The sequence below is a fragment of the Muscardinus avellanarius genome (genome assembly GCF_963383645.1).
Source record: "Muscardinus avellanarius genome assembly, chromosome: 16".
NCBI lineage: Eukaryota > Metazoa > Chordata > Mammalia > Rodentia > Gliridae > Muscardinus > Muscardinus avellanarius.
In genome coordinates, this window is record NC_137802.1 from 6,028,150 (window position 1) to 6,055,991 (window position 27,842).

Here is a 27,842-nt window from a genome sequence, read left to right on the forward strand (position 1 = left end):
ATGGCGATCACTTCCAGACAGAAACAAAGAGAATTGCATGTCTTCGGCGGGGGCCCCAGGGACTTGGGCTTCTGTGGCCTCCTCGGCCCCCGCCCCCGTTTGAAGGCGCAGCAGACATTTTTCCTCATTTTAACTCCCTCTGTGGCTGCAGCCAGATGGGCTATATCTGGAGTCTGGGCCGGAAGGCCGTCTCGCTATGGCGTCCTGGAGTCCAATCTCTCACGGCGTCTCCCTTCTACCTCTGGGTGCCTCTCTGCCCGCAGACCTCCGCAGACAGGGAGCTCACAGCCTCCTCCCTTTCAGACACCTGAGTGTCAGTTCTGGCTGAGTTTAGTTTTTGGTACTAGGGACTGAACCCAGGGCCATTCTACCTCCGAGCCGCAGCCCAGCCCTGTTTCAGGTCTCGCTAGGTTGCTGAAGGGCCTAAGTTGCTGAGGCTGGCCTCGAACCAGAGATCCTTTTTTTTTTTTTTTTTTTTTTTTGCGGGTCTGGGGATGGAATCCAGGGGCATTTGACCTCTGAGCTACACCCCATGCCCTATTTTTTATTCTTTATTTGGAAACCGGGTCCCCCTGCATTGCAGAGGGCCTCACTAAGTAGCTGAGGCTGTCCGCGAACCGCGATCCTCCAGGTCTCAGCCTCCGGAATGCTGGGATTACAAGCGTAACCCACCACTCCCAGCTCCGGTGATCCTCTTGTCTCAGCCTCCCAAGTAGTAGTATTACAGCCATCTACCACCATGCCTGGCTGGGGTATTTATTTATTTATTTATTTATTTATTTATTTATCTATTTATTTTGTGGTACTGGGATGGAACCCAGGGACATTCTACCTCCGAGCTACAGTCCCAGCCCTATTTTTTATTCTTTATTTTGAAACAGGGTCTCACAGAGTTGCAGAGGGCCTCACTAAGTAGCTGAGGCTGGCCGCGAACCTTGATCCTCCCGTCTCAGCCTCCCAACTGGCTGGTTTATTTTAATCAGCCTCCCCACACAGGATCCAGGGTTCACGCCTCGGCCCTCTGCTCTACCAGACTCTTGCTCTGACCTTAACCCAGCCTGTCACAACCCAGGGCAATCCAGTTCAGGTCTAAAGCACAGTCCACCAGGTTGTCTCTGCCCCTATGCCTTTGGGTGGCTTCCAGGAGTGTGCAGCAAAGACTGGAGTCAAAGAAGGCCGGGCGTGGCGGTACACGCTTGTAATCCCAACATTCAGGAGGCTGAGACAGGAGGATCGCGGTTTGAAAAAAGAAAAAGAAAAAAAAAATAGGGCTGGAAGTGTAGCTCAAAGGCAGAATGCCTCTGAGTTCCATCCCCAGTACCAGAAAAAAAAAAAAAAAAAAAGACTGGGAGGCACTCGGGGAGCCCGGAGAGCAGGGGGGCTCCTAAGGGCCTCCCGCTCTCTCCCAGGGGCGGGGCCTCCGGCTAGGTGGGCGTGGCTTCCCGCTAGGCTCCGCCCCTCCCTGCCCGCCCGGCTCCCGCGGCCTCTGGGGGAACCCAGTGTCCCAGGTACTTTTCGAGGCCACCGGGCCGGCACCGAGGCCAGGGCGGGCCGCGATCGCGCGGCGGGGCCGGCGGGCCTCCCGGAGGCGGCAGCTGCGCCATGGACGGGCCGCCCTTGGGCGAGGCGGCCATGGAGCAGACGCTGGCCGAGCTGTGGGAGCTGGACACCGCGCTGCTGACCGACGTGGAAGGTGAGTGGGGGGCGGGACCCCCGGCTGCGGCCCCGGGCTCCCCCCGCGCGCTCAGTCCCGGGCGGCAGCCGCCGGCGCCCCGGCCCCGCCCGCCCGCCGGGGTTACTCGCGGTCATTCCCTCGGCCCGGAGTTCAGCTCGCCTCGTGCGCATGCGCGCGGCTGCCGGGCGCTGGGTCTCGGGCCGCCTTGGGCATCCATTCACTGAGCATCTTCTGAATGCCAGGTCCCGTCCGAGGCGCCGAGGGCTCCCAGACAGACCCAGGCGCTCTCTGCCTCTTCTCTGCAAACAAAACTCCCGAGGAAACCGCACGCGGATATTATTATCATTATTATTATTATATTATTATTATTTGCGGGTCTGGGGATGGAACCCAGAGGCATTTGACCTTCGAGCTACACTCCCTGCCCAATTTTTTATTCTTTATTTATTTATTTGTGTGTTGGGCGGGATGGAACCCAGGGGTATTCTAACTCTGAGCTACACCCCCTGCCCAATTTTTTATTCTGCCTTTCTTTCTTTATTTAGTGTGTGTGTGTGTGTGGGGATGGAACACAGGGGTATTCGAACTCTGAGCTACACCCCCTGCCCTATTTTTTATTCTTTATTTTGAAACAGGGCCTCACTAAGTTGCGGAGGGCCTCACTAAGTAGCTGAGGCTGTCCGCGAACCGCGATCCTCAGGTCTCAGCCTCCCGAATGCTGGGATGACAAGCGTGCGCCACCGCACCCGGCCGCACACGGATATTTAACAGTGCTCTGATGCCAGCAGGGTGTGAAGGCTTTGGGTAGAGCCGTCAGGAGAGGTGTCTTGATCTGAGCTGAGAACCGAGGCTCAGTCCCGGGGTCAACGGGGAAGTGGGGTGCAGGGGAAGGCCCCCACAGGACCTCCAAGTGCAGAGCTGGTGGAAGGTGCCGGACTGAGGAGGCTGAGGAGGAGCCCAGGAAGGGGATGGACCCACCAGCCAGCCTGGGGCCTGGTCCAGAGAACAGGGGCGCCGCCTACACATTTTATTTTGGTTTATTTTTATTTTATTTTGTTGAGGTGCTAGGGATGGGACTCAGGGCATCCGGCTGGCTAGACAGACTCTAACCACTTCTCAGGTCCCTTCCGCCCCTTGTGTGTGTGTGTGTGTGGGGGGTTACTGGGGATGGAACCCAGGGACATTCCACCTCCGAACTCCACCCCCAGCCCTATTTTTATCTTTTATTTTGAAACAGGGTCTCTCTGAGTTGCAAAGAACTTCACTAAGTAGTAGCTGAGGCTGTCCGCGAACCACGATCCTCCTGTCTCAGCCTCCCAAATGCTGGGATTACAAGCGTGCGCCACCACGCCAGGCTGGCATTTTATTTTATATAGAAAAATAGGAAAAATGCAGTCTGTCTCCCCACGTGTGCACTGGCCGTGCAAGCAGAGGCCTGTGTAGTCAGGTGTTCGCAGCCCAGACTATGGCGCGCAGGAAATTCTGGCAGTCTGTGGTCGACCTGGCAGAGTGCGCCGCCCACACATTTTATTTTATTTGTTTATTTATTTATTTTTGTGCGGTACTGGGGATGGAACCCAGGGCATCCGAGTTACACCCGCAGCTCTATTTTTTATTCTTTATTTTGAAACCGGGTCTCAGTGAGTCGCAGCGGGCCTAAGTAGTTGAGGCTGGCCGTGAACCGCGATCCTCCTCTCTAAGCCTCTGGAATGCTGGGATGACAAGCGTGCGCCACCACCAGCCTGGCTGAGATCAACCAACCCCTCATTTCAAAAATAAAAATAAAAAGGGGAAAAGGGCCGGGCGTGGTGGCGCACGCTTGTAATCCCCGCGCTTGGGAGGCAGAGACAGGAGGATCGCGCAGGTTCGAAGCCAGCCGCGCGCTGGCTTAGGAGATCCTGTTTCCAAATAAAAACGTAAAAATAGGTCTGGGAGTGTAGTCCGGAGATAGAAGGGCTTCCAGGAACCCCAGTACCACCAAAAAAAAAAAAAAAAAAGGGGGGGGGAAAGGGCTGGGAGGTGTAGCTCAGAGGTCGACTCCTCCTGGCTTCAAGCCCTGGGTGCCCCTCACTCCCCGGCCTGTGACCCCACAGAGGGACCCACTGGCGCACGCGGATCAGAACCTGCCTTGCTCATGTCAGTAGCCAGAGAAGGATCAGGTGGCCTCATCCCCCGCCTGCGATGGATGGATACGATGGATGGATACGGAGATTGCTCTGTTCTCTTAAGCCGTGCTTCAGTGCCCCCAAGGCCCGGCTCTGCCCACATCCGCCGCACCAGGCCCCGGGAGGAGGCTCGCCAGCCAGAGACCTGAGCAGGCTTCTGCCGTGCTGGGAGCTGGGCGGGCTCAGTGTGGCCGCCCGCCGAGGTCACCTGGCGGGGTTGCTGGGCCAGGTCCCCTGAGCGGAGTGAGGATTGGGAGGCACTGAGGAGCAGGGGAGGGCCTCGCTTGCCCGGCGTGCTAGATAGACGTTCTCTGGTTGGTGGAGCCGAGGCTCATACATGAACAGGGCTCACACGGAGGGAGGCTTACCGCGCGCCCTGTGCTCCCCACGGCCCCAGCGGGGTGAACTTAGGGTCTTCACCTTAGAGGTGAGGCTCTTGGGGAACAGAGAGGGAGAATGACTTGCCTCAGGTCACACAGCTCATCACAGCCAAGATTCAGAACCAAGCTGTGGCCACAACCTATATATTCTCTCTCTCTGTTTTTTTTTTTTTTTTTTTTTTTTTTTTTTTGCAGAACTGGGGATTGAACCCAGGGGCATTCTACCTCCGAGTTACACCCAGCCCTATTTTTTATTTTTAGTTTTTGGTGGTACTGGGGTTCTTGGAAGCCCTTCTACCTCTGGGGCTACACTCCCAGACCTATTTTATACTTTTGTGTTTTGGAAACAGGGTCTCTTAAGCCAGCGCGGCTGGCTTCAAACCTGTGGTGATCCTCCTGTCTCTGCTTCCCAAGTGCGGGGATTACAAGAGTGCGCCACCAAGCCCGGCTTTATTCTTTATTTTGAAACAGAGTCTCATTGAGTTTAGGAGGACTTCACTAATAGCTGAGGCTGTCCTTGAATGCAATCCTCCTGTCTCAGCCTCCCAAATGCTAGAATTACAAGCATGTGCCACCACCCCTGCCTTATTATTATTATTATTATTATTATTATTATTATTATTATTATTATTATTATTTTGGTGGTACTGGGGTTCCTGGAATCCCTTCTACCTCCAGGTTACACTCCCAGACCAATTTTTTTTTTTTTTTCAGTACTGGAGATGGAACCTGGGGTATTCTACCTCTGAGCTACATCCCCAGTTCTTTTTTTTTTTTTTTTTGGTGGTACTGGGGTTCCTGGAAGCCCTTCTACCTCCGGGCTACACTCCCAGACCTATTTTTACATTTTTATTTGGAAACAGGGTCTCCTAAGCCAGCGCGCGCGGCTGGCTTCGAACCTGCGCGATCCTCCTGTCTCAGCCTCCCAAGCGCGAGGATTACAAGCGTGCGCCACCACGCCCGGCGTTCCCAGAACTATTTTATACTTTTTTATTTGGAAACAGGGTCTCTTACGCCAGCGCGGCTGGCTTCAAACCTGCGCGATCCTCCTGTCTCCGCCTCCCAAGCGCAGGGATTATAAGCCTGTGCCACCACGCCCGGCTTATTATTATTATTTTTATTTGTGGTACTGGGGGTGGAACCTAGGGGCATTCTACCACTGAGCTACACCCCCAGCCCTATTTTTTTATTCTTTATTTTGTGAAACAGGGTCTCACTGAGCTGCAAAGGGCTTCTCTAAGTAGCTGAGGTGGTGTGCACCACCACCCCCAATTTATTTATTTATTTATTTATTTGAAACGGTCTCACTAGGTTGATGAAAGTTTCACTCCTTGCTGAGGCTGTCCTTGAACCCACGATCCTCCAGCCTCAGCCTCCCAAGTACTGGGACTAGATGCGTGCGCCAGCGTGCCGGTTCAGTGTGGCATTTGAGACCTGCAGGGTTTGCTAAACCTGGCCCTCCTGAGATGTTATCCACCCGCCCCGAACCCATGGCTCAGGCACAGCCTGCCCTGGGACGGTGTCCCGGTCCCTCACCCGTGTCCAGAGCCTTTGGGGGCAGGGCGCGAGGGGCCTCTCCCGCCAGGCCTGTTCTATTTCTGAGGTCTTTTTCTGCCTTCTAGCATCTGGTCTGTCTAACCTTAGGGCAGCAGAGGGCACGAAGTCTTCCCTCCCGCGTGGCCCCGACTGCTGTCTGTCCTAGGAAAAGCATCCTGCCCTCTCGGAACTGCAGGGACCTCCTCTGGAAGGCAGTGTCTTTCTCTGAGCCCCCGTGTGTTTGTTCCTGGTGTCTGTGAGGGACAGGTTTGAGGGACAGAGAGGAGGATTCAGGCGGCCAGGTGGCTGTGAGTTACCTTCTGCCCAATCGTCACTTTGCCAGACACAAACACCGGAGTTTGGACTTTGCCTGCTGACGGGTAGAGCCAGGTCGGGCTTGGGGCCCCAGCCGGAGGGAGCACGGAGGCAGCGGGCCTCGTCTCCTGGCGACCTTGCAGGTGTGCCCTTTGACCCTGGGGGCCGACTGGACTCTCAGCCTGTGGGGCCCACAGAGGGTCATGTGCGGGGACAGCTGCTTAATAGGCCTGGGGCAGCCGGGCGTGGGGGCGCACGCTCATCATCCCAGCATTCGGGAGGCTGAGACAGGAGGATCGTCGTATGCGGACAGGCTCAGCTACTTAGCGAGGCCCTCTGCAACTCAGCGAGACCCTGTTTTCAAATAAAGAATTAAAAAAAAAAATCGGGCTGGGGATGTCCCTTGGAGGTAGAATGCCCCTGGGTTCCATCCCCAGTATTGCAATATATATACATTAAAAAAGAAACTGGGAATGATGGAACCCGGAGCATTCTACCTGCGAGCTACACCCCCAGCCCTACTTTTTTATTATTATTATTTTTGTGTGTGTGGTACTTGGGATGGAACCCAGGGACATTCTACCTCTGAGCTATACCCCCAGCTCCATTTTTTTTGTGTGTGGTACTGGGGTTTCTGGAAACCCTTCTACCTCCGGGCTACACTCCCAGACCTATTTTTTATATTTTTATTTGGAAACAGGGTCTTTTAAGCCAGCGCGGCTGGCTTCGAACCTGCGTGATCCTCCTATCTCCGCCTCCCAAGTGCGGGGATTACAAGCCTGTGCCAACGCCCTGCCCAGCCCAATTTTTATTCTTTATTTGGAAACAGGGTCTCACTGAGTTGCGGAGGACCTCACTAAGTAGCTGAGGCTGACCACAAACCGCGATCCTCCAGTCTCAGCCTCCCGAATGCTGGGATTACAAGTGTGCACCACCATGCCCGGCCCACCCTGAACATTCTTCTCTGACTCAGCTCCATGGGGGAAAAATTATATTTATAAATATAAATATAAATATATATATATGTGTGTGTGTGTGTGTGTGTGTGTCTCAGAGGTAGAACGGCCCAGGGTTCAATCCTTAGTAACACACACACACACACACACACACACACACACACACACACCAACCAGGAGCCGGCATGGTGGCATGGTGGTACACGCCTCTCATCCTAGTACTTGGGAGGCTGAGACAGGAGGACTGCAGGTTCAGTCAGCCTCAGCAGTGCTGTGGCGGCACACGCTGGTAATCCCACCATTCGGGAGGCTGAGACTGGAGGATCACAGTTCGCGGTCAGCCTCAGCTACTTAGCAAGGCCCTCTGCAACTCAGTGAGACCCTGTTTCAAAAAATAAAAAGACTCAAAACATAAGGCTGGGGGTGCAGCTTGGAGGTAGAATGTCCCTGGGTTCCATCCCCAGTACCGCAAAACAAAAGACAAAACGTCAGCCTCTGCAACTTGGCGATGCTCTCAGCAACTTAGCGAGACCCTGTTTCCAAGTAAAACATAAAATAGGGCTAGAAATAGAGTTCGGAGGTGGAATGCTCCTGGGTTCAAAAACAACACGGGATTCGTCCAGGTCGCTGCTGCGCTGGGCTCCTGGGTTACTTCCCAGCTTCTCAAATGACTTGAGTTCTGTTGCAGGGCCCCGACTCCGGCCAGCTTGAGAATTGGAGCTGAATAGCGTCTTGGTGGTGGCCACGTGACAGCTTGGGTTCAGAGTCAGGGAGCCCGCGTGTCGCCCCGGGAAGAGCCCGGGGACAGGAGGGCACAGAAGGGTTTCACAGGGAAGTCAGGTCAGTGGATTAGGGACCAGGCCGAGTAAGCCAAGACTCATATGACGTCAGAACACATTTTGAGGGAAGATTAGAAATTTTCCAGGGGGCAGAGATAGAAGAGGACATTCCCGGGACACAGGGACAGCCTGCGCACCGTGGCATTAACTAGCATGACACAGGGCCGGGCGTGGTGGCGCACGCTTGTAATCCCGGCGCTTGGGAGCTGAGACAGGAGGATCGCACGGGTTCGAAGCCAGCCTCAGCTACTTAGTGAGGCTCTCAGCAACTCAGTGAGACCCTGTTTCCAAATAAAGTAGAAAATAAGTCTGGGAGTGTATCCCGGAGGTAGAAAAGCTTCTGGGTTCCAAAGAAAGAAAGAAAGGAAGAGAGAGAGGGAGGGAGGGAGGGGCAGAAAGAAAGAGAAAGAAAAAAAGAAAGGAAAGAAAGAAAGAAAGAAGAAAGAAAGGAGACGGAGGGAAAGAAAGAGAGAAAGAAAGAAATAAGAAAGAAGAAAGGAAAGAAAGAAAGAAAGAAGAAAGGAAAGAGAAAGGGAGGGAGGGAGGGAAAGAAAGAGAAAGAAAGAAAGAAAGAAAGGAAAGAGAGAGAGGGAGGAAGGGACAGAAAGAAAGAGAAAGAAAAAAAGAAGAAAGAAAGGAAAGAGGGAGGGAAAGAAAGAGAAAGAAAGAAAAGAAAGAAGAAAGAAAGGAAAGAGAGAGGGAGGGAGAGAAAGAAAGAAGGAAATAAAGAAAGAAGAAAGGAAAGAGGGAGGGAGGGAGGGAGGGAAAGAAAGAAAGAAAGGAAAGAAAGAAAGAAAGAAGAAAGGAAAGAGGGAGGGAGGGAGGGAAAGAAAGAGAAAGAAAGAAGGAAAAAACTGGGCTGGGGGTTTAGCCTGGAGGTAGAAAGCCCCTGGATTCCATCCCTAGTACAAGAAATAAATAAAATAAAATAAGTAGCATGATACAGGGTTCTGACGGCCGGAGACCCGCCGGGTGGCGCAGGCACCTGGCCGCAGTGCGCTCCCCGCCACCCAGGTCCCTGGGGCTGGGTGAGGCTGGGGCTGCAACCTGGAGGGACCTCTGTAGAGAAAACCCTGGGATGTCAGCACCTGACAGGAGCCCCAGGAGCCTGGAGTGGTCAGGAGCAAGGGCACACGCCTGCAAAGCTAGTGCTTTGGTGCAGAGTAACTTTGCAAGACCCCGTTTCAAACTAAAACGTAGAAAAATAGGGAGGAGGGTGTAATTCGGAGGCAGAACGTCCCTGGGGTCCATCCCCAGTACCATAGACAAAATAAATAGATAAATAGCCAGGGGTGGTGGTAATTGTAGTACTTGGGAGACCTGAGACCAGAGATCACAGGTTCCGACAGCCTCAGCAATTTAGCGAGGCCCTCTGCAGTTCAGGGAGACCCTGTTTCCAAATAAAAAATAAAATAGCTGCCGGGCATGGCGGCGCACGCTTGTAATCCCAGTACGTGGGGGGCTGAGACAGGAGGATCACAGGTTTGCAGCCAGCCTCGGCAACTCAGTGAGGCCCTCCATAACTTAGACCCTGTTTCCACAAGTAAAGAATAAAATAGGGCTGAGGAGGTGTAGCCCTACCCCTGGGTTCAATCCCCAGTACCGCTTAAAAAAAAAAAAAGAGGCCTTGTTTAAAAATAAACAGTAAAATACTTAGTGAGACCTCTGCAACTCAGTGAGACCCGGTTTCAAAATATAGAATAAAAAAATAGGGCAGGGAGTGTAGCTCGGAGGTCAAATGCCCCTGGGTTCCATCCAGACCCACAATAAATAAATAAATAAATAAATAAATATAAATTAAACAGTAAAATATGACTGAGGTGTAGCTCAGAGGTAGAAAGGCCTGTGTTCAATCCCCATAACACTAACACATGAATGCACACACACACACGCGCGCACACACGCACTTTTTTTTTTGGTATTGGGGCTGGAACCCAGAGGCATTTGACCTCCGAGCTACACCCCCAGCCCTATTTTTTATCCTTTATTTTGAAACAGGGTCTCACTGAGTTGCAAAGGGCCTCACTAAGCAGCTGAGGCTGTCCTCCAATCGTGATCCTCCTGTCTCGGCCTCCCGAATGCTGGGATTAGGAGCGTGCGCCCCCACGCCCGGCTTTCCTCTCTGTTCTGGAATTCTGCTCTGTTTCCTCAACGGTTGGGGTCAGTAGAACAGGTGTCAGACCCTTGGTGGCTGTGAGCCTGCGGCGCGGCGTCCTCTGAGCCTCCCTTTCCCTGTCCATCAACGGGCCACACCCGGGTGTGCCTGGGGCCTGTGGTCAGCCCATCCCATTCTGGGAATTGGGCACACACTTGCTCCCCCGGGGCAGCTCCGGGCGCACAAAGGGCGGCTTGTGCCCCTGTTGCCTACATGACTGGCTCTGGACGCGGCACCTGCTCACCTGAGTTATCAGGAGCATGGAGGAGGGGCTGGGGGAGCCAGAGGATCCGCCACCTTGCCAGTGCCCGCAGGTGACCGGGGTGCCACCCTTCCCCCAACCTGCAGTCAGAGAAGGTGGCGGGGTCCCAGGAGCCACTGCGCGCGCGCGCGTGTGTGTGTGTGTGTATGTGTGTGTGAAACTAGGGATTGAATCCAGGGGCATTCTACCTCCGAGCTCCACCCCCAGCCCTATTTTTTTTTTGTTTTATTCTTTATTTTGAAACGGGGTCTCACTAAGTTGCGGTGGGCCTCACTAAGTAGCTGAGGCTGGCCGCGAACCTGCGATCCTCCTGCTTCAGCCTCCCAAGTACTGGGATGACGCATGTGCGCCACCACGCCTGACTAACCCGGGACAGTTTCAGCATCCGTAGGACCGGTGCCTTTGGCTCAGGTGTCAGAGCTGGGCAAACCTGGGCTGGGATTCCCACTCCTGGGCTGTCCCGGGGGAGTAGCTATAGCAACGTCTCCTCTGTCTCATCCTCATACCACGTTTAGACTGACCACAGGACCTTTGTACCTCCTGTCCTTCCTCCCTTCTGGCTCTCAGATGCACTGGCTGCCTGGGTTCCAGGGCTCCTCAGGCTCCTTCCCCTTCTCAACTCCACCTGCAATACCTTTCTCCATGAATATACCATGCCCCACAGTGGCGCCCCCTGCTGGAACAGAAGCTCCAGGGAGGCAGGTGTTTGAGCTGTGAGGTGGACCTCAGCTCCAGGCACAGGCCCCACACCCAGTGGGTGCTTGGGAAGGCTCGCATACTATCAGAGAGGTCAGTGTGGGCCTCGGGGACCAGCCCTCTGGGGGCGGAGGTGCCGCTGTCCTAGGCTGCAGGGGCTAAGTTTGCTCAGAGTGTAGGCCGGTGAGGGTTGGACAGGTTGGAGGTGACAGAGCTGGGCCCTGCAGGCGGTGGCCCGAGGCCCGAGGCTTCTGTTGCTGCCTGGCTGTGCTAAAAAGCCAGGGCCTTGCCGGGCGTGGTGGCGCACGCTTGTAATCCCCGCGCTTGGGAGGTGGAGACAGGAGGATCGCGCAGGTTCGAAGCCAGCCTCGCTGGCTTAAGAGACCCTGTTTCCAAATAAAATATAAAATAGGTCTGGGAGTGTAGCCTGGAGAAGGGTTTCCAGGAACCCCAGTACCACAAAAAAAAAAAAAAAAAAAAAGGCAGGGTCTTCTAAAGCCGCCTCACCTGTGCCTCTGAGGGAGGCTGAGGGTGGAGGCTGAAGGTGGCAGTGGTTGGATCCTATTTCCAAATAAAGATAAAATAGAGCTGGGGGTGTGTATCTTGGAAGTAGAATGCTCCCAGGTTCAATCCTCAGTGCCACACACACACAAAAAGTGGAGAGTCTAGGATGGAACCCTTCTACCTCCGGGCTACACTCCCAGACCTATTTTATATTTTATTTGGAAACAGGGTCTCTTAAGCCAGCGAGGCTGGCTTCGAACCTACGCGATCCTCCTGTCTCTGACTCCCAAGCGTGGGGATGACAAGCGCGCGCCACCACGCCCAGCTTTTTTTTTTTTTTTTTTTTTTGTAGATACTAGGGATGGAACCCAGGGGCATTCTACCTCCGAGCTACACCCTCAGCCCTATTTTTTATCCTTTATTTTGAAACAGGGACTCACTGAGCTGCAAAGGGCCTCACTAAGTAGCTGAGGCTGTCCGCAAACCTCGATCCTCCCGTCTCAGCCTCCCAAATGCTGGAATGACGAGTGTGCGCCACCACGCCCGGCTTGTCTCTATTAATTTTCCACTTAAAAAATAAATAAATAAAGGCCATCTGTCAAACTGAACGATGCCAGGCGTGGTGGCGCACGCCTGTAACCTCAGTTCTTGGGAGGCTGAGACTGGAGGATCACAGGTAGGAGGATAAGCCTCTGCAGGTAGTGAGACTCTGGCCCCCTGTCCCTTGAGGCCAGGACTCCTTGTTCTTAGCTGTTCAGGCCAGGTTAGATGGTTCCAAGAGCAGTGTTCTGTTCTTGTTTTGAGGGGTGCCGCTGCATGTGAGCACCCACAGGCTGAGCGGAGTGCCAGGAAGGAAGGCTCTGGAAGCGGGGTGGGGGTGGGGTGAGCCGGGCACTGCTGAGCCTTCCGGCTTAGGCTCTTAAACAGGGAGAGAGGGAGATCGGGGGTCACAAGGGTCCCCTGAACCCCAGCACTGGCTATCCCGTGCGGGATGCAGCCAGTGTCCCAGGCTGCAACGGGGAGGGAAGGCTGCCTTGTGTCTGAGGACAAGCCGAGGTGCTGGCCAAGGAGGGGGAGCCGGCTCAGGCACCCCACCCCCAGCGCCCCACAGCCTGCCATTCCTGCTTCTGCACGAAACTGGTCCCCTTCTGGCCCACCAGGACCTGCAGTGCAAAGTGAATCCGGTTCCACATGGTACCGGCGGGGGTCGGGCCTAGAAGGGGGTGCCACTTTGCTGGAACTTGTCAGGGATGGGCGGGGGGCTGAGAGTCAGGGGAGCCGGGGTGTGGATTTGGGGTGAAGGCCCCCTTTCCTCAGGTCACGGTTGCTCCCAAGTGACCTTCTGGAACCGCGGACCATCAGCCCCCCTCCATGGGGTGAGGGGTGGTCCCAAGTTGGGGCAGCCCCAGGAGGGGACGTCCCTGCCCCAGCCTTCCCACCATACCCGAGCCCTTGGCCTTTGGCGAGGCACCTAAGGGTGGCCCCCATGTCATCTGTCTTCTTACTTCTCAAGCATACCAGGGAGCTAGGAGGGGCTTATTTCCTGGGGGAGCAGGCTGTGGCCTGCTGGCAGCTCGCTCAGGGTGGCCTTGACCCCCAGCCCCGCCGCTCTGCTCCGAGGTGCTAACGGAACTGGGGCGGGGGCAGTGACCGCTAGTAACCCCCGCGGACGCCGGCGCCGAGCGGGTTAAAGGCGGACGCCCGCGAGTAACCCCGGCCCCATTCAGCGCCGCGGGGTGCAACCCGAGTCCGGCCGCCGTCGGGGCGGGGCGGGGCCCGAGTGAGGCGGCGGCGCGGCCGCTGATTGGCCGAGCGCGCTCACCCCATGCCCGGCCCGCAGTCGGCGGGGGCGTGGCCGGGGCGGGGCCTGCGGGGGGCGTGGCCGGGGCGGGGCGGGGCGCTCCGAGGCGCTGGCCGGCCTTAAAGCTCCGCGGCGCCTTGACAGGTGAAGTCGTCGCGGGGACACGGTTCAGGGCCAGCCGCCTGGACGCCCCGAGGGGGCGGGGCGCGGACCGCGGAGCCATGGACTGCACGTTCGAAGGTATTTTTTGGCTGACCCCCCCCCCCCTTGATCACATTGCCTGGGTCTCCGCTGCGGCCCAGGGTCCGGTTCTCACGCCCAGGGGGGCGTGGAGGCCACCTCCCGAGCTAGCGCGGACTGAGAGCCAGGGGAGCTGGTGGGCCCCCCCTAACCTGGCATCGTGACCCCCTCCTCCTGCAGCCGAAGGGCAGGGTTTTGCTCAGAGACTCAGCATCAGCACCCTGGAACTGAGGGGCTTGGGGGTCCTTCTCCACGTTCTCTGCACCCGCTCTGGGCAAGGTGCAGAGGGAGCGGGGTGGTCCTTCAGTCGGCCAGGGAGTCTGACCGGCCTGTCTGGTTGCCCTGCCCATTTGAGGGCACCTTAGGTGGGAGTTCTGGGTGGTCTAAATCGTCAGTCTCTGTTGCTGGGTTTCCGCTTCCTTCCTATCAAAGGGGCTCACATGGATTGGGGTGAGCAGTTAAAAGAACCCCATAAGCCAGGCATGGTGGTGCATTGGGGAGGCTGAGACCCCCAGGATCGCGGTTCGAGGACAGCCTCAGCTACTTAGTGAGGCCCTCTGCAACTCAGTGAGACTCGGTTTCAAAATAAAGAATAAAAAAAGAGGCCAGGGGGTGTAGCTCGGAGGTCGAATGCCCCTGGGTTCCATCCCCAGACCCGCCAAAAATAAAAAAAATTAAAAAAAAATAAAAGAACCCTATAACTTCATGACCTACATGATTCTGAAGGGCCCACGAACTGGGTTTTAGGGTGTGTGTGAGTGTGTGTGTGTGTGTGTGTGGTGCTGGAATTTGAACCCAGGGCTATACCCCAGTCCTATTTTATTTTTTGAAACAGGGTCTCAAATAAAAGAAAAAAGAAAAAGAAACAAGAGTCTCACCAAGTTCCTGAGGACCTTCATTAAGTTTCAAACCTGTGACCTGCCTGTCTCAGCCTCCCAAGTACTGAGATTCCAGGCTCACATAACTATTCCTGGCAAAAATTAAGAGTGGAGGATTTTGTTGTTGTTGTTGTTGTTTGGTTTTTGTTTTGTAGTACTGGGGATTGAACCCAGGGCAAGCTAGGCAAGCATTCAACCACTGAACTACAGCCCCTAGCCCCGAAGTGTTGTGTGTGCGCGCGCGTGCGTGTGTGTGTGTGTGTGTGTGTATTTTGTTTTACTGAGGACTGAACCCATGAGCATTTTACCTCTGAACTACACTCCCAATCCTTTTTTATTTTAAAATTTTTGGTACTGGGGTTCCCCAGGGCATTCTACCTCTGAGCTATACCCTTGGCGTTCTTTATGTTGAAACAAGGTCTCACTAAGTTGCTGAGGCTGGCCTGAAATCCTCCTGTCTCAGCCTCCCAAGATCTGGAATTGCAGGCATGGGTCAACACTCCTTGCTTTATTTAATTTATTTGTTTACTTATTTATTTATTTGCGGGTCTGGGGATGGAACCCAGGGGCATTCGACCTCCAATCTACACCCCCTGCCCTGTTTTATATTCTTTATTTTGAAACAGGGTCTCACTAAGTTAAGGAGGGCCTAAGTAGCTGAGGCTGTCCGCGAACCACGATCCTCCTGTCTCAGCCTCCCAAATGCTGGGACTACAAGCGTGCGCCACCACGCCCGGCTCTTGCTTTATTTTATATTGAAAACAGAGTTGCTGAGGGCCTCACTGACTTGCTGAGACTGGCCCTCGAACCTGTGATCCTCCTCTCTCGGCCTCCCAAGTCCTGGCACCTGGCACGGTGCCTGGCTGCCTACAGAGCATTTCTGCACGAGGGGTCCAGGGAGGCTGAGCCTGCTGCTGGCCTCTTCCTATAGTAACTATCCTGCCTGGACACCTGTTGGTAGGCAATGTAGAATCTCCATCCTCTCAGGCAAAGCCTCAGGCAGCCCTGCTCCAATGGGCTTAATCCTTTCCATTGTGCAGATTAAGAAACTGAGGGCTGCCGAGCATGGTGGTGCACGCTTGTAATCCCCGCGCTTGGGAGGCTGAGACAGGAGGATCGCACGGGTTCAAAGCCAGCCTCAGCTACTTAGTGAGGCTCTCAGCAACTTAGTGAGACCCTGTTTCCAAATAAAACATAAAATAGGTCTGGGAGTATAGCCCAGAGGTAGAAAGCCCCTGGGTTCCACCCCCAGTACCACCAAAAAAAAAAAGAAAGAAACTGAGGGCTGGTGAGAGGAGGGGATGAGAGTCAGGTGGGGTACTTAGGAGCACTGGGGGCTCCCTGGAGTTGTGTTCAAGGATCCCAGAGAACTCTTTGACCTAGTAGGTGGCCTCGCAGAGTGGGTAAGAGGGCCCTGAGCTGGGCCAGCCAGGTTGCTGGCCGCCAGCTGGGGTAGAGGGCTCGTGGCCAGGCCGAGGAGTCAGTCCCAGTCTGTGCGAGGAGGAAGGAGTCAGAAGGGACAGCACTGGCTTTTATAGAGGGGAAAGGAAGGCAGTGAATGGCCGGACCTGGGTCCCGAGGCTACTTGGCTGCAGGCAGGGCCTGGGCCTGTGCCCAGGACACACAGAGATACACTGGCCAGCAGCTGGCTCAGGCCCAAGGCTCTGGCTGTCCCACCGAAGAATGGGTAGGTGATGGCAGCTCCCCGTCCTGTCGACCTGGGTTTGCATCCTGCTGCCTGTTCCCGGGCTGCTTGTGGCTCTCCTGGTACGCCTGTCCTTTTTGTCTCCAAGATAGTAGGCGTAGTGGGCAGGGTTGGGGGCAGGGCGCAGGTGGGTGTGGACTTAGTTTTTCTGACTCAGTAAGACAGGGGCCAGTAATTCTTTCGTTCTTTCTTTTTTGCGGCACTGGGGATGGAACCCAGGGGCATTCGACCTCTCAGCTACACCCCCAGCCTTATTTTTTATTCTTTACTTTGAAACCGGGTCTCACTGAGTTGCAGAGGGCCTCACTAAGTAGCTGAGGCTGTCCGTGAACCGTGATCCTCCTGTTTCAGCCTCCCAAGTGCTGGGATGACAAGCGTGCGCCACCACGCCTGGTTGCTATTTCATATTTTATTTGGAAACAGGGTCTCATCAGGTTGCTGAGAGCCTCACTAAGCTGCTGAGGCCGGCTTCGAACCTGCATGGTCCTCCTGTCTCAGCCTCCCAAGTACTGGGATTATAAGCGTGTGTCACCACCCCTGGCTCCGGGGCCAATAATTCTACAGCTTAGTCTCTTCATCTGTCAAATAGGGCACTGCATTCTTTCCAGAACTTTTTCTTTTCAGAATTTTCGTTTATTTATTTATTTATTTATTTCGGTACTGGGGATGGAACTCAGGGGCATTTGACCTCCAAGCTACACCCCCAGCCCTATTATTTTTTATTCTTTATTCTGAAACAGGGTCTCAGTGAGTTGCAAAGGGCCTCATTAAGTAGCTGAGGCTGGCCTCGAACCTGTGATCCTCCTGTCTCAGCCTCCCAAGTGCTGAGATTACAAATGTGTGTTACCACACCCCGTGTAGCACTCCCCTGTAAATTGAGGGGACGGGTGACGTCACCTCTACTTAGCAGTCTCTACGTTCCTCTCAGATTCTGTGTCCAGCCAGGTATGGTGGTGCACATTTGTAATCCGAGGACTTGGGAGGCTGAGACAGCCTCAGAAACTTAGTGAGACCCTGTTTCAAAATAAAACACAAGCCGGGCGTGGTGGCGCACACTTGTCATCCCAGCATTTGGGAGGCTGAGACCGGAGGATCGCGGTTCACGGCCAGCCTCAGCTACTTAGTGAGGCCCTTTCAACTCAGTGAGACCCTGTTTCAAAGTAAAGAATAAAAAATAGGGCTGGGGGTGTAGCTCAGAGGTAGGATGTCCCTGGGTTCTATCCCTGGTATCGCTAATAATAATAATAATAATGAAAGAAAATGTAATGTGGGGGTAGGGGTATCGTTCAGAGGTAAAGTGCCCTTGGATTCAACCCCCCAGCACCACACATTCTGTGTCCAGAGGATCCTGCTGGACATTCTCCAGGAAGAGCCCAGGAGTGGCCAGTGCGTGGGACTGCGGCCCGTTGCCCTGTGTGAAGGTCCTCCCTGTCCTGTGGCCCCCCTGCCTTGGGCTACCTCCCTCTGCTGTCTGCTATGGCTCGTCCCCTCCCCAGACCCAGACCTGTCAGGTGTGTGAATTGGACCCCGTTTCACAGAAGCCCAAGGGGGCCCTCTGGGCACTGCGTCACTTAGCCAGATCCTGGCGATGGAGCCTGGAAAGGGCAGGAGAGGCCGCCGTGTCCTAAGCAAGCGCGTGGCGCGGCTTGGAGTCCACAGAACTGTGTGAGCGCCCGCGTCGCGCTCCAGAGGTGCGGGTGCTGCAAAGGCAGAAACAGACGTTGACCACGGTGTGCACCAACGTGCAGGACAGGCTGGGGTGCAGCAGGGAAATGGGGGTCCATCCTGAGTATGCGCGTGCGCGCGCACGCACACACACACACACACACACAATATGAAAGTTCTTATTCTAGGCAGGTACCTATGGTTTTTGAGGTGGAATCCTGCTACTCTGCCCAGGTTGGCCTTGAGCTTCCGGGCTCCCTGGTCCTCCTGCCTCTGTCTTCCCAGCATCTGAGACCACAGCTACTACAGGGCTCACGCTAGGCCCTGTTTACACAGGGATTTTTTTGTTTTGCTGGTGCTGGGGATTGGATCCAGGGGCATTCTACCTCCGAGCTACACCTTCATTCCTATTTTTTTTTTATGTGTGTGTGTATGTGTGTGTGTGTGGTACTGGGGGTGGAACCCAGGGGCTTTTCTACCTCCAGGCTATACTCCCAGACCTATTTTATACTTTATTTGGAAACAGGGTCTCACTAAGTTGCTGAGAGCCTCACTCAGTAGCTGAGGCTGGCTTCGAACCTGTGTGATCCTCCTGTCTCAGCCTCCCAAGCTCTGGGATGACAAGCGTGCGCCACCACGCCCGGCTATTCTTTATATTTTGAAACAGGGTGAGGTTGCCAAGGGCCTCACTAAGTAGCTGAGACAGGCCGCGAACCTGTAATCCACTTTAGACCGGGATTTTTATCTGTCTTTTCACAATCAGGAACACTGCCGGGCATGGTATGGGCGCTTGTTACAGGCTTAAGACGGGTGGATGGATGGATGGATGGATGGATGCATGGATGGATGGATGGACGGACGAATGAAGGAGGGTGGGCCCTACTGTCTGCGGTGGATTGAGGATGTCAGATGTCCCTGCACAGGCTGGTTGGAGGAGGCAGGCCCCAGCTCAGCCCGGGCTAGCAGTGGGGTGGGGTCTGAACCTCACAGGGTTTGGGGGTGAGGGGCAACCCTGTCCAGGTTTTACAAGGACAGCCCCATGCGCCAGGACGGGCGACCACTGGCTTGCCGGGGTGGCTTCTGTCCCTGTGGATTGACCCCCATGGGGGCCGCCGTGCGTGCCCTGGGCGCTGGCACAGGGGGCCAGGCAGCCGCGGCCCCGCTCGGTGGTCAGCGTCTTCTCTCCTCTCTGCAGACATGCTTCAGCTGCTCAACAACCAGGAGAGTGACTTCCCTGGCCTCTTTGATCCGCCCTACGCCGGGGGCGGCGCCGGGGACCCAGAGCCGGCCAGCCCCAGCGCCAGCTGTCCGGGCAGCTTGTCTCCGCCTCCTGCCTCACTGAACTCCCCTCTGGAAGCCTTCTTGGGGGAACCCAAAGCGGCACCACCTCCCTTGACTCCTGCCCAGTCTGCACCCGCCCCGCTGAAGATGTACCCAGCCGTGCCTCCCTTCTCCCCCAGGCCTGGCATCAAAGAAGAACCCGCACCGCTGACCATCCTGCAGCCCCAGGCCCCGCAGCCCCCCAGTGGTCAGCCTCTGCCCGGGGCCCTCCTGCCCCAGAACTTTGCAGCCCCTGCCCCACCGCCGCTCAGCTCAGCCCCTGTGCTGGGTTACTCCAGCCCTTCTGGCGGCTTCTCTACCGGTAAGGGGGCTGTGTGTGGGGAGGGGATAGTGGGTCAGGTTGTCAGGGACAGGGAAGAAGAGGAGGACTCTGCAGGCTTCAGGAGTTCAGTCTCTCTGCTCTGTCGCCAGCAGTACCCTGTCCTTGGTGCCAAAGACGCAGGACCTGTCTAGATCAGTGAATGGATAATGGTTAAGGGGTAATGACTCATCTCTGGCCACCTGACAATCTGAGCTGGGGTTGAAAGTGGGGGAGAGAGGAGGCTGAGACGGGAAGATGATCGCAGGTTCCAGGCTAGCCTCGGCAGCTTAGGGAGATCCTGTTTAAAAAAAAAAAAAAAAAAAAAGCCAGGCGCGGTGTGCTTGTAATCCCCGCGCTTGGGAGGCTGAGACAGGAGGATCACAGAGGTTCGAAGCCAACCTCAGCTGGTTTAAGAGACCCTGTTTCCAAATATAGAAAAAATAGGTCTGGGAGTGTAGCCCTAGGTTTCATCCTCAGTACCACCAAAAAAAAAAAAAAAAAAAAAAAAAGTCAGGTGCGGTGGCGCACGCTTGTAATCCCAGCATTCGGGAGGCTGAGACAGGAGGATCGCGGTTCCCAGACAGCCTCAGCTACTTAGCGAGGCCCTCTGCAACTCGAACCTGTTTCAAAATAGAGAATAAAAAAATAGGCTGGGGGTGTAGCTCGGAGGTAGAATGCCCCTGGGTTCCATCACTGGTACTGGAAAAAAAAAAAAGTCCTAGTACCAATATAAAAAAAGAAAAGAAAAAAGCCAGGCATGGTGGCACACGCCTGTAGTCCCAATACTTGGGAGGCTGACACAGAAGGACCACATATTCGAGGACAACCTCAGCGAGACAGCGAGTCTCTTAGCAACCTAACAAGACCCTGTTTCAAAAACAAAAACTTAAGCCGGGCGTGGTGGCGCACGCTTGTCATCCCAGCATTTGAGAGGCTGAGACAAGAGGCCTATGGTTCTCGGACAGCCTCAGCTACTTAGTGAGGCCCTTTGGAACTCGGTGAGACCCTGTTTCAAAATAAAGAATAAAAAATAAGGCTGGGGGACGTAGCTCGGAGGTAGAATGCCCCTCAGTACCGCAAAAAAGTAAAAATAAAAATAAAATAAAAGGGCTTGGGTGTAGTTAGGAGGTAGAATGCCCCTGGGTTCAATCCTTAGTAACAAAAAGAAAAGAGAGAAAAGAAAAAGGGAAAAAGAAAGGGGTGAGGGTAGCCAGTGCTCAAGGCGTTGTCTCTGCAGGGACCCCTCCCGGAAGCACCCAGCAGCCACTGCCTGGCCCGCCGCTGGCTTCCCCGCCGGGGGGCCCACCCGTCTCCTTACACACCCAGGTCCAGAGCACGACCCCTCAGCAGCTGCTGACAGCCACCGCAGCCCCTGGAACAACCACCGTGGCTTCCCAGATCCAGCAGGTCCCGGTGAGAGGTCCAGCCAGACATGGGGAGGTGACAGCCCTTGACCTGGACACACCGCCCTTGGCTAAGCCCCCCACCCCGTCCCCACCCCCAGGTCCTGTTGCAGCCCCACTTCATCAAAGCCGACTCACTGCTCCTAACCACCATGAAGACAGACGTGGGGGCCGCTGTGAAGGCCGCGGGCATCAGCCCCCTGGCCCCCGGCACGGCCATGCAGACGGGACCCTTGCAGGTGGGTGGGGTGGCTGGGGGGGAAGGGCTGGGGGGCCCCGAACCCCTACATGTCCACCTGGTCATATGAGCCCGGCCCGCAGACGCTGGTGAGCGGCGGGACCATCCTGGCCACCGTCCCGCTGGTGGTGGACCCGGACAAGCTGCCCATCAACCGGCTGGCGGCGGGCAGCAAGACCCCGGGCTCAGCCCAGAGCCGAGGAGAGAAGCGCACCGCCCACAACGCCATCGAGAAGCGCTACCGCTCCTCCATCAATGATAAGATCGTGGAGCTCAAGGACCTGGTGGTGGGCACGGAGGCCAAGGTGTGGGCAGAGGCTGGGGGCGGGGCTTCAGCACCCAGGGCCCCGGCAGCCTGTCATCCTAGCATGCGGGAGGCTGAGACAGGAGGATCGCGGTTCGCAGCCAGCCTCGGCTACTTAGTGAGGTCCTTTGCAACTCAATGAGACCCTGTTTCAAAATAAAGAATAAAAAAAAAATAGGGCTGGGGGTGTAGCTTGGAGGTAGAATGCCCCTGAGTTCCATCCCTGGTACTGCAAAAAAAAAAAAAAAAAAAAAATTCAAATGTAAACTTGGGGGGTCCAAGGGAATACGCCAGCCGAGACCTGAAGGAGGCGGAGAAGGTAAGAATAAAGAATAACGGCAGCTGGCCCCTGTTGTATGCATTTTCTTTCTTTCTTTTTTTTTTTTGCTGAGGCAGGCCTCCAACCTGCCATCCACCTGCCATCCTCCTGCCTCAGCCTCCCAAGTACTGAGATTACAAGTGTGCGCCACCCACGTCCAACTTGTGGGCATTTCACACCTTGATCCCTATTTCTGCCCCGGATGTGGATGCACTGGGGACATCAGTGGAGGAATGCCCGGGCGGAAGGGACGAGTGCCAGGGCCCTAGGGCGGCTGTGTCGCAAGCTGCCTTGCCACCTGCGGCCAGGCCAGACTGGCCAACCGTGCTTGCCCCCTCTCACCCCCTGCAGCTGAATAAATCTGCCGTCTTGCGCAAGGCCATCGACTACATCCGCTTCTTACAACACAGCAACCAGAAACTCAAGCAGGAGAACCTGAGTCTGCGAACTGCGGCTCACAAAAGCAGTGAGTCCCCTTCTCTCGTCTGTGCCTGGCCTCTAGCCCCGCCCACCGGGCCCTGGTTTTGCCTCTAGCCCCGCCCACCGTATCCTGACCTCTGGCCCCGCCCACACAGGGCTGAACTTTCCTGGACACACCCACCGGGCCTACCCTCCTTAACTCTGCCCGCCAGACCTTGGCTTTGGCTCTAGCCCCACCCACCTAACCCTGCCCTCTCTAACCCCGCCCATACAGTTATGTACTTCCCCTAGCCCCGCCCACAGGACCTGGCCTCTTCTTTAGCTCCGCCCACCAGGCCCTGGCTTTGGCTATAGTCCCTCCCACCTGAACCTGCCCTCTCTGGCATTGCCCACACAGCGATGGACTTCCCCTAGGCCCGCCCACAGGACCTAGCCTCCTCTTTAGCTCCGCCCACCAGGCCTTGGCTTTGGCTCTAGCCCCGCCCACCTAACCCTGCCCTCTCTAACCCCGCCCATACAGTGATGTACTTCCCCCTAGACCCGCCCACAGGACCTGGCCTCTTCTTTAGCTCCTCCCACCAGGACCTGGCTTTGGCTCTAGCCACGCCCACCTGACCCTGCCCTCTCTGGCATGCCCACACAGCAACAGACTTCCCCTAGCCCCGCCCACAGGACCTGGCCTCTTTAGCTCCGCCCACCAGACCCTGGCTTTGGCTCTAGCCCTGCCCACCCGACCCTGCCCTCTCCAACCCCGCCCATACAGCGATGGACTTCCCCTAGCCCCGCTCACAGAACCTGACCTCCTCCTTAGCTCCGCCCACCAGACCCTGCCCTCTGACAGCAACAGACTTCCCCTATCCCCGCCCACAGGACCTGGCCTCCTCTCTAGCCCCGCCCACAGGACCTGGCCGCCTCAGCTCTGCCCACCAGGCCCTGGCTTTGGCTATAGTCCCGCTCACCTGACTCTGCCCTCCCTGGCATCGCCCACACAGCAACAGCTTTCCCCAGCCCCGCCCACAGGACCTGGCCTCTTTAGCTCCGCCCACCAGGCCCTGGCTTTACCTCTAGCTCCACTCACAGGACCCTGCCCTCTCTAGCCCCGCCCACAGCGCGAAGGACTTCCTCTAGCCCCGCCCTAGTCCTGGCCCCGCCTTCACCCCTTGGTTCCACTTTCAACTTGGGCCTCAAATGGCCCTTGTGGCTGCGACCTGGCTCTGTCCCAGCTTCCCGGGCCCCAGAGGCGAGGCCATCTCGTGACGCTCACCTCACCCCGGGCCCCAAGCTCCCGTCTGTCGATAGGGTAGCCAGCGTGCGCCCCCCAACTCTGCTACCCCTGCCTGCCCAGTAGAATCGCTGAAGGATCTGGTGTCCGCCTGTGGCAGCGGAGGAAGCACAGACGTGCCCATGGAAGGCGTGAAGCCCGAGGTGGACACACTGACCCCACCGCCCTCAGACGCGGGCTCGCCCTCCCAGAGCAGCCCCTTGTCCCTCGGCAGCAGGGGCGGCGGAGGGGGTAACACCAGCGACTCCGAGCCCGACAGCCCCATCTTCGAGGACGGACAGGTCAGGCCCTGCAGCTTTCCCCTGTCCCTTCCCCTCCGAGCCCCAGGACTGGCTCAGGAGAAGCCCCTATGACCCTGGGCCCTGGGCTGCCCTCACCACCCTACCCACTCCTGCCAGGTCAAGCCAGAGCCGCTGCCGCCCTCCCACAGCCGGGGCATGCTGGACCGCTCCCGCCTGGCCCTCTGCACGCTCCTCTTCCTCTGTCTGTCCTGCAACCCCTTGGCTTCCCTGCTGGGCGGCCGGGGCCTTCCCAGCCCTTCGGACACCACCAGTGTCCACCACGGTTCCGGGCGCAGCATGCTGGGTACAGAGGGCAGAGGTAGGTCGGGGCGATGGGGCACCTTTGGTGGGGTGTAAGTGCTCGGCTCTGGGCCGGGGGCTCTGGATCGCCTGGGCACTGCATCCCTGGCTTCCCGCTGCCCGCAGATGGCCCCGGCTGGGCCCAGTGGCTGCTGCCGCCCCTGGTCTGGCTGGTCAACGGGCTGCTGGTGCTGGTCTCCTTGGCACTGCTGTTTATCTACGGGGAGCCTGTGACTCGCCCCCACTCGGGCCCGGCCGTCCTCTTCTGGAGACATCGCAAGCAGGCCGACCTGGACCTGGCCCGGGTAAGGGACTGGCCCCCGGGAGAGTGGGCGGCCACAGAGCCTGCCTCTTTCTCCTTTTCCATCCCTCCACTGACCCCGGGGACACAGGGAGACACCCTGGACGCCCCTCTTCTTACCTGGAAACCTTCCTTCCCAGGGGGACTTTGCCCAGGCCGCTCAGCAGCTGTGGCTGGCCCTGCGAGCACTGGGCCGGCCCCTGCCCACCTCCCACCTGGACCTGGCCTGCAGCTTACTCTGGAATCTCACCCGCCACGTGCTGCAGCGACTCTGGGTGGGCCGTTGGCTGGCAGGCCGGGCCGGGGGCCTGCGAAGGGACTGCGCTTTGAGGGCCGATGTGCGTGCCAGTGCCCGGGACGCCGCCCTCGCCTACCATAAACTGCACCAGCTGCATGCCATGGGTACGAGAAGGCGTGAGGCCGGGCCTGTAGTTCTCGGCGGCTTGCGGTCACCTCCCGGCCTCCCACACTCCCGTCTGCTTTCCAGGGAAGTGCACCGGCGGGCACCTCACTGCCACCAACCTGGCGCTCAGTGCCCTGAACCTGGCGGAGTGCGCGGGGGATGCTGTATCCATGGCGACGCTGGCAGAGATTTATGTGGCGGCCGCTCTGAGGGTCAAGACCAGCCTGCCCAGGGCCTTGCATTTTCTGACGGTGAGCGGGTGGGGGCTGCTTAGAACGCGGGAGCTGCGTACCAGGCGGGCGTGGCCCTGCCTGGTGTGCGTGTGACAGCCCCGCTCCTCTCCCCCACAGCGCTTCTTCCTGAGTAGCGCCCGCCAGGCCAGCCTGGTGCAGAGCGGCTCGGTACCTCCGACCATGCAGTGGCTCTGCCATCCCGTGGGCCACCGTTTCTTCGTGGACGGGGACTGGGCCGTGTGCAGCGCCCCGCGGGAGAGCCTGTACAGCTTGGCCGGTAACCCAGGTGCGCTGTCAACCCTTTCTCTGTCTCGGGTCTTGTCCCCCCCGTTCCCATCGGCCCCGCTCATCCCCTGTGTGTTAATGTCCCCAACCACCCCGGTTCATCTCCCTGTGTGGGTCATGGCTGCGGGGCTTGAGGATAATTAATTGGCGGGCACTCTGGGCCAGGGAGGCTCTTCAGAGCTGGCACCGGGGCTGGAGGCAGAGAGTTGATTTGGGAGGTGGAATAGACAGGAGAAAGGGCGGGCCACGGCAGGTGTGTGACCAGGCAGCCTGGCTTTGGGGCCCTGTCATCTCCCTACTGAGCCTTGCCCCTTGGGGCACGAATCTCCTTACTTTCCTGCTCCCTGGGCCTAGCGGCGCTTCCCCTGGGCCCTGGTTGTAGACCCAGCCCACCCAAAAAGACCTCAAAAGAGACGTGAAATTGAAGGAGGGGGTCCCAATCCCCTTCCTCCCTCCTGCCCACAGTGGACCCCCTGGCCCAGGTGACTCGGCTGTTCCGAGAACATCTCTTGGAGAGAGCTCTGAACTGTGTGGTCCAGCCCGGCCCCAGCCCCGGGTCAGCTGATGGGGACAGGTGAGTAATCCCGTGCCCCCCACCCCTTCAGGCAGGACCTTGTCAGCATGGAGTGTGGGAAAGAGCCATGTCCGGGGACCTAGGGGGGTGGTCAGACCCGGGCTGCTCTCTGCTGGCCAGGCAGGTGGAGATGGTAGTGTGCGGGTCACAGATTCCCCCAGGACTCTGAAGGACCCCGGCCGTCTATCCTGACAGCCAATCCTCCCCTGCTGCAGGGAATTCTCAGACGCCCTCGGGTACCTGCAGCTGCTGACCAGTTGTTCGGATGCCGCTGGGCCTCCCGCCTGCAGCTTCTCCATCAGCTGCAGCGTGGCTGCCACCCCCGGTGAGCCCCGAGGCCCCTGCCCCTGACTTTGTGTCCAGCCCGGGCTCGCTGCAGCCGCGGGGTTCAGGCGCCTCCTTTCCCTGCAGGCACAGACCTGGTAGCCAAGTGGTGGGCCGCCTTGACGGCTGTGGTGATCCATTGGCTGCGGCGGGACGAAGAGGCTGCCGAGCGTTTGTACGCCATGGTGGAGCACCTGCCCCAAGCCCTGCAGGAGACCGAGTGAGTGAGCTCGCGTGGGGCAGATCCTCCCACCCGGGTGCAGCCCGGACTCCTCCGGGGTCCACGGAATCCGGAGCCAGGGCACAGGGGGGTCTAGTCCAACCACGACTTGTATGCCCTGGCCCCGACAGGAGACCCCTGCCCAGGGCGGCTCTGCACTCCTTCAAGGCAGCCCGGGCCCTGCTGGGCCGTGGAAAGGCAGAGCCCGGCCCGGCCAGCCTGGCCTTGTGCGATAAGGCCAGCGAGTACCTGCGGGCCAGCCTGGCAGCCACGCCCACCGGCAGCACCATCGACAAGGTAAGGGGTGGGCCGGGCCTGGCGGGTGGCGGGAGGGCGAGGGAGGCTGCGGGGTGCAGTGGTCAGCAGGGTGGCTCCGCCCCTTCCGGAGCCCCTGACCCGCTTCCACGCTGGCCCCCAGGCCCTGCAGCTGCTGCTAAGTGACCTGCTCCTGGTGGTCCGCACCAGCCTGTGGCGGCAGCAGCAACCACCGGCCTCCGCCCAGGGCACCCAGGGCGCTGGCGGCGGGCCCCAGGCCTCTGCCCTGGAGCTGCGCGGCTTCCAGCTGGACCTGAGTGGCCTGCGGCGGTTGGCACAGAGCTTCCGGCCTGCCATGCGGAGGGTGAGTGTCCACTGGGCCTTGCCTGACATCGAGGGGCCTGGGGTGGCGGTGGGGGAGGAGCGAGCCGCAGGCGGGACCCTCCAGACCCCCGGCCTCCTCCTCCAGGTGTTCCTTCATGAAGCCACAGCCCGGCTGATGGCCGGGGCCAGCCCCGCGCGGACACACCAGCTGCTGGACCGCAGTCTGCGGCGGAGGGCGGGCCCGGGTGCGAAAGGAGGTGAGCTGGGGTGGCTATCCTTATGGGGCGATGGTGGTGGGCTCATGCTTGTTCGCATGCACGCGTGTGCGTGTGTATAAGACACACACCTAAGCCGGGCGTGGTGTCGCAGGCTTGTAATCCCCGCGCTTGGGAGGCTGAGAAAGGCACAGGTTCGAAGCCAGCCTCAGCTACTGAGTGAGGCTCTCAGCAACTTAGTGAGACCCTGTTTCCAAATAAAATATAAAATAGGTCTGGGAGTATAGCCCGGAGGTAGAAAGCCTCTGGGTTCCAACCCCAGTAACAAAAATAAATAAATATATAAAGACACACACCTAGAGACATAGTTACTTGACAGTGCTACATTAGACTCAAGTACCCTGAGGTCCTGCAACTGTGCGGGAGGTCAGGGGCGGGGCCTGATGGACGGGGGCGGGGCCAAGGTCAGGCCACGCCCCGACGCGGCCCCGTGTGCGCAGGCGCGGCGGCGGAGCTGGAGCCCAGGCCCACGCGGCGGGAGCACGCCGAGGCCCTGCTGCTGGCCTCCTGCTACCTGCCGCCCGGCTTCCTGGCCGCGCCCGGGCAGCGCGTGGGCATGCTGGCCGAGGCGGCGCGCACGCTGGAGAAGCTGGGCGACCGCCGGCTGCTGCACGACTGCCAGCAGATGCTCATGCGCCTGGGCGGCGGGACCACCGTCACCTCCAGCTAGACCCCCGGCGGCATCTT

General features: G+C 57.6%; 1 protein-coding gene across 8 annotated transcripts; it reads left to right on the top strand.

Moving 5' to 3' along the window:
- Positions 1 to 1,602: 1,602 nt before the first annotated feature.
- SREBF1 (sterol regulatory element binding transcription factor 1) lies at positions 1,603 to 27,825 on the top strand (the record flags this gene model as incomplete). 8 transcript variants are annotated; one of them, XM_080712112.1, is made up of 20 exons in its annotated part: positions 1,603 to 1,693; positions 13,429 to 13,524; positions 18,968 to 19,414; positions 20,652 to 20,827; positions 20,919 to 21,056; positions 21,139 to 21,360; positions 22,030 to 22,144; positions 23,447 to 23,661; positions 23,779 to 23,980; positions 24,088 to 24,266; positions 24,403 to 24,664; positions 24,750 to 24,916; positions 25,016 to 25,184; positions 25,649 to 25,757; positions 25,973 to 26,082; positions 26,169 to 26,301; positions 26,433 to 26,598; positions 26,720 to 26,920; positions 27,026 to 27,137; positions 27,596 to 27,825. In XM_080712112.1, 20 exons carry the CDS (start codon positions 1,603 to 1,605, stop codon positions 27,823 to 27,825), a joined length of 3,540 nt encoding a protein of 1,179 aa, XP_080568238.1. The 8 variants fall into 8 exon arrangements, with proteins under 8 accessions (XP_080568238.1, XP_080568239.1, XP_080568242.1 ...); XM_080712113.1 differs by lacking the exon at positions 13,429 to 13,524; XM_080712116.1 differs by lacking the exon at positions 13,429 to 13,524 and having other exon boundaries at positions 22,057 to 22,144.
- Between the last annotated feature and the right edge of the window lie 17 nt (positions 27,826 to 27,842).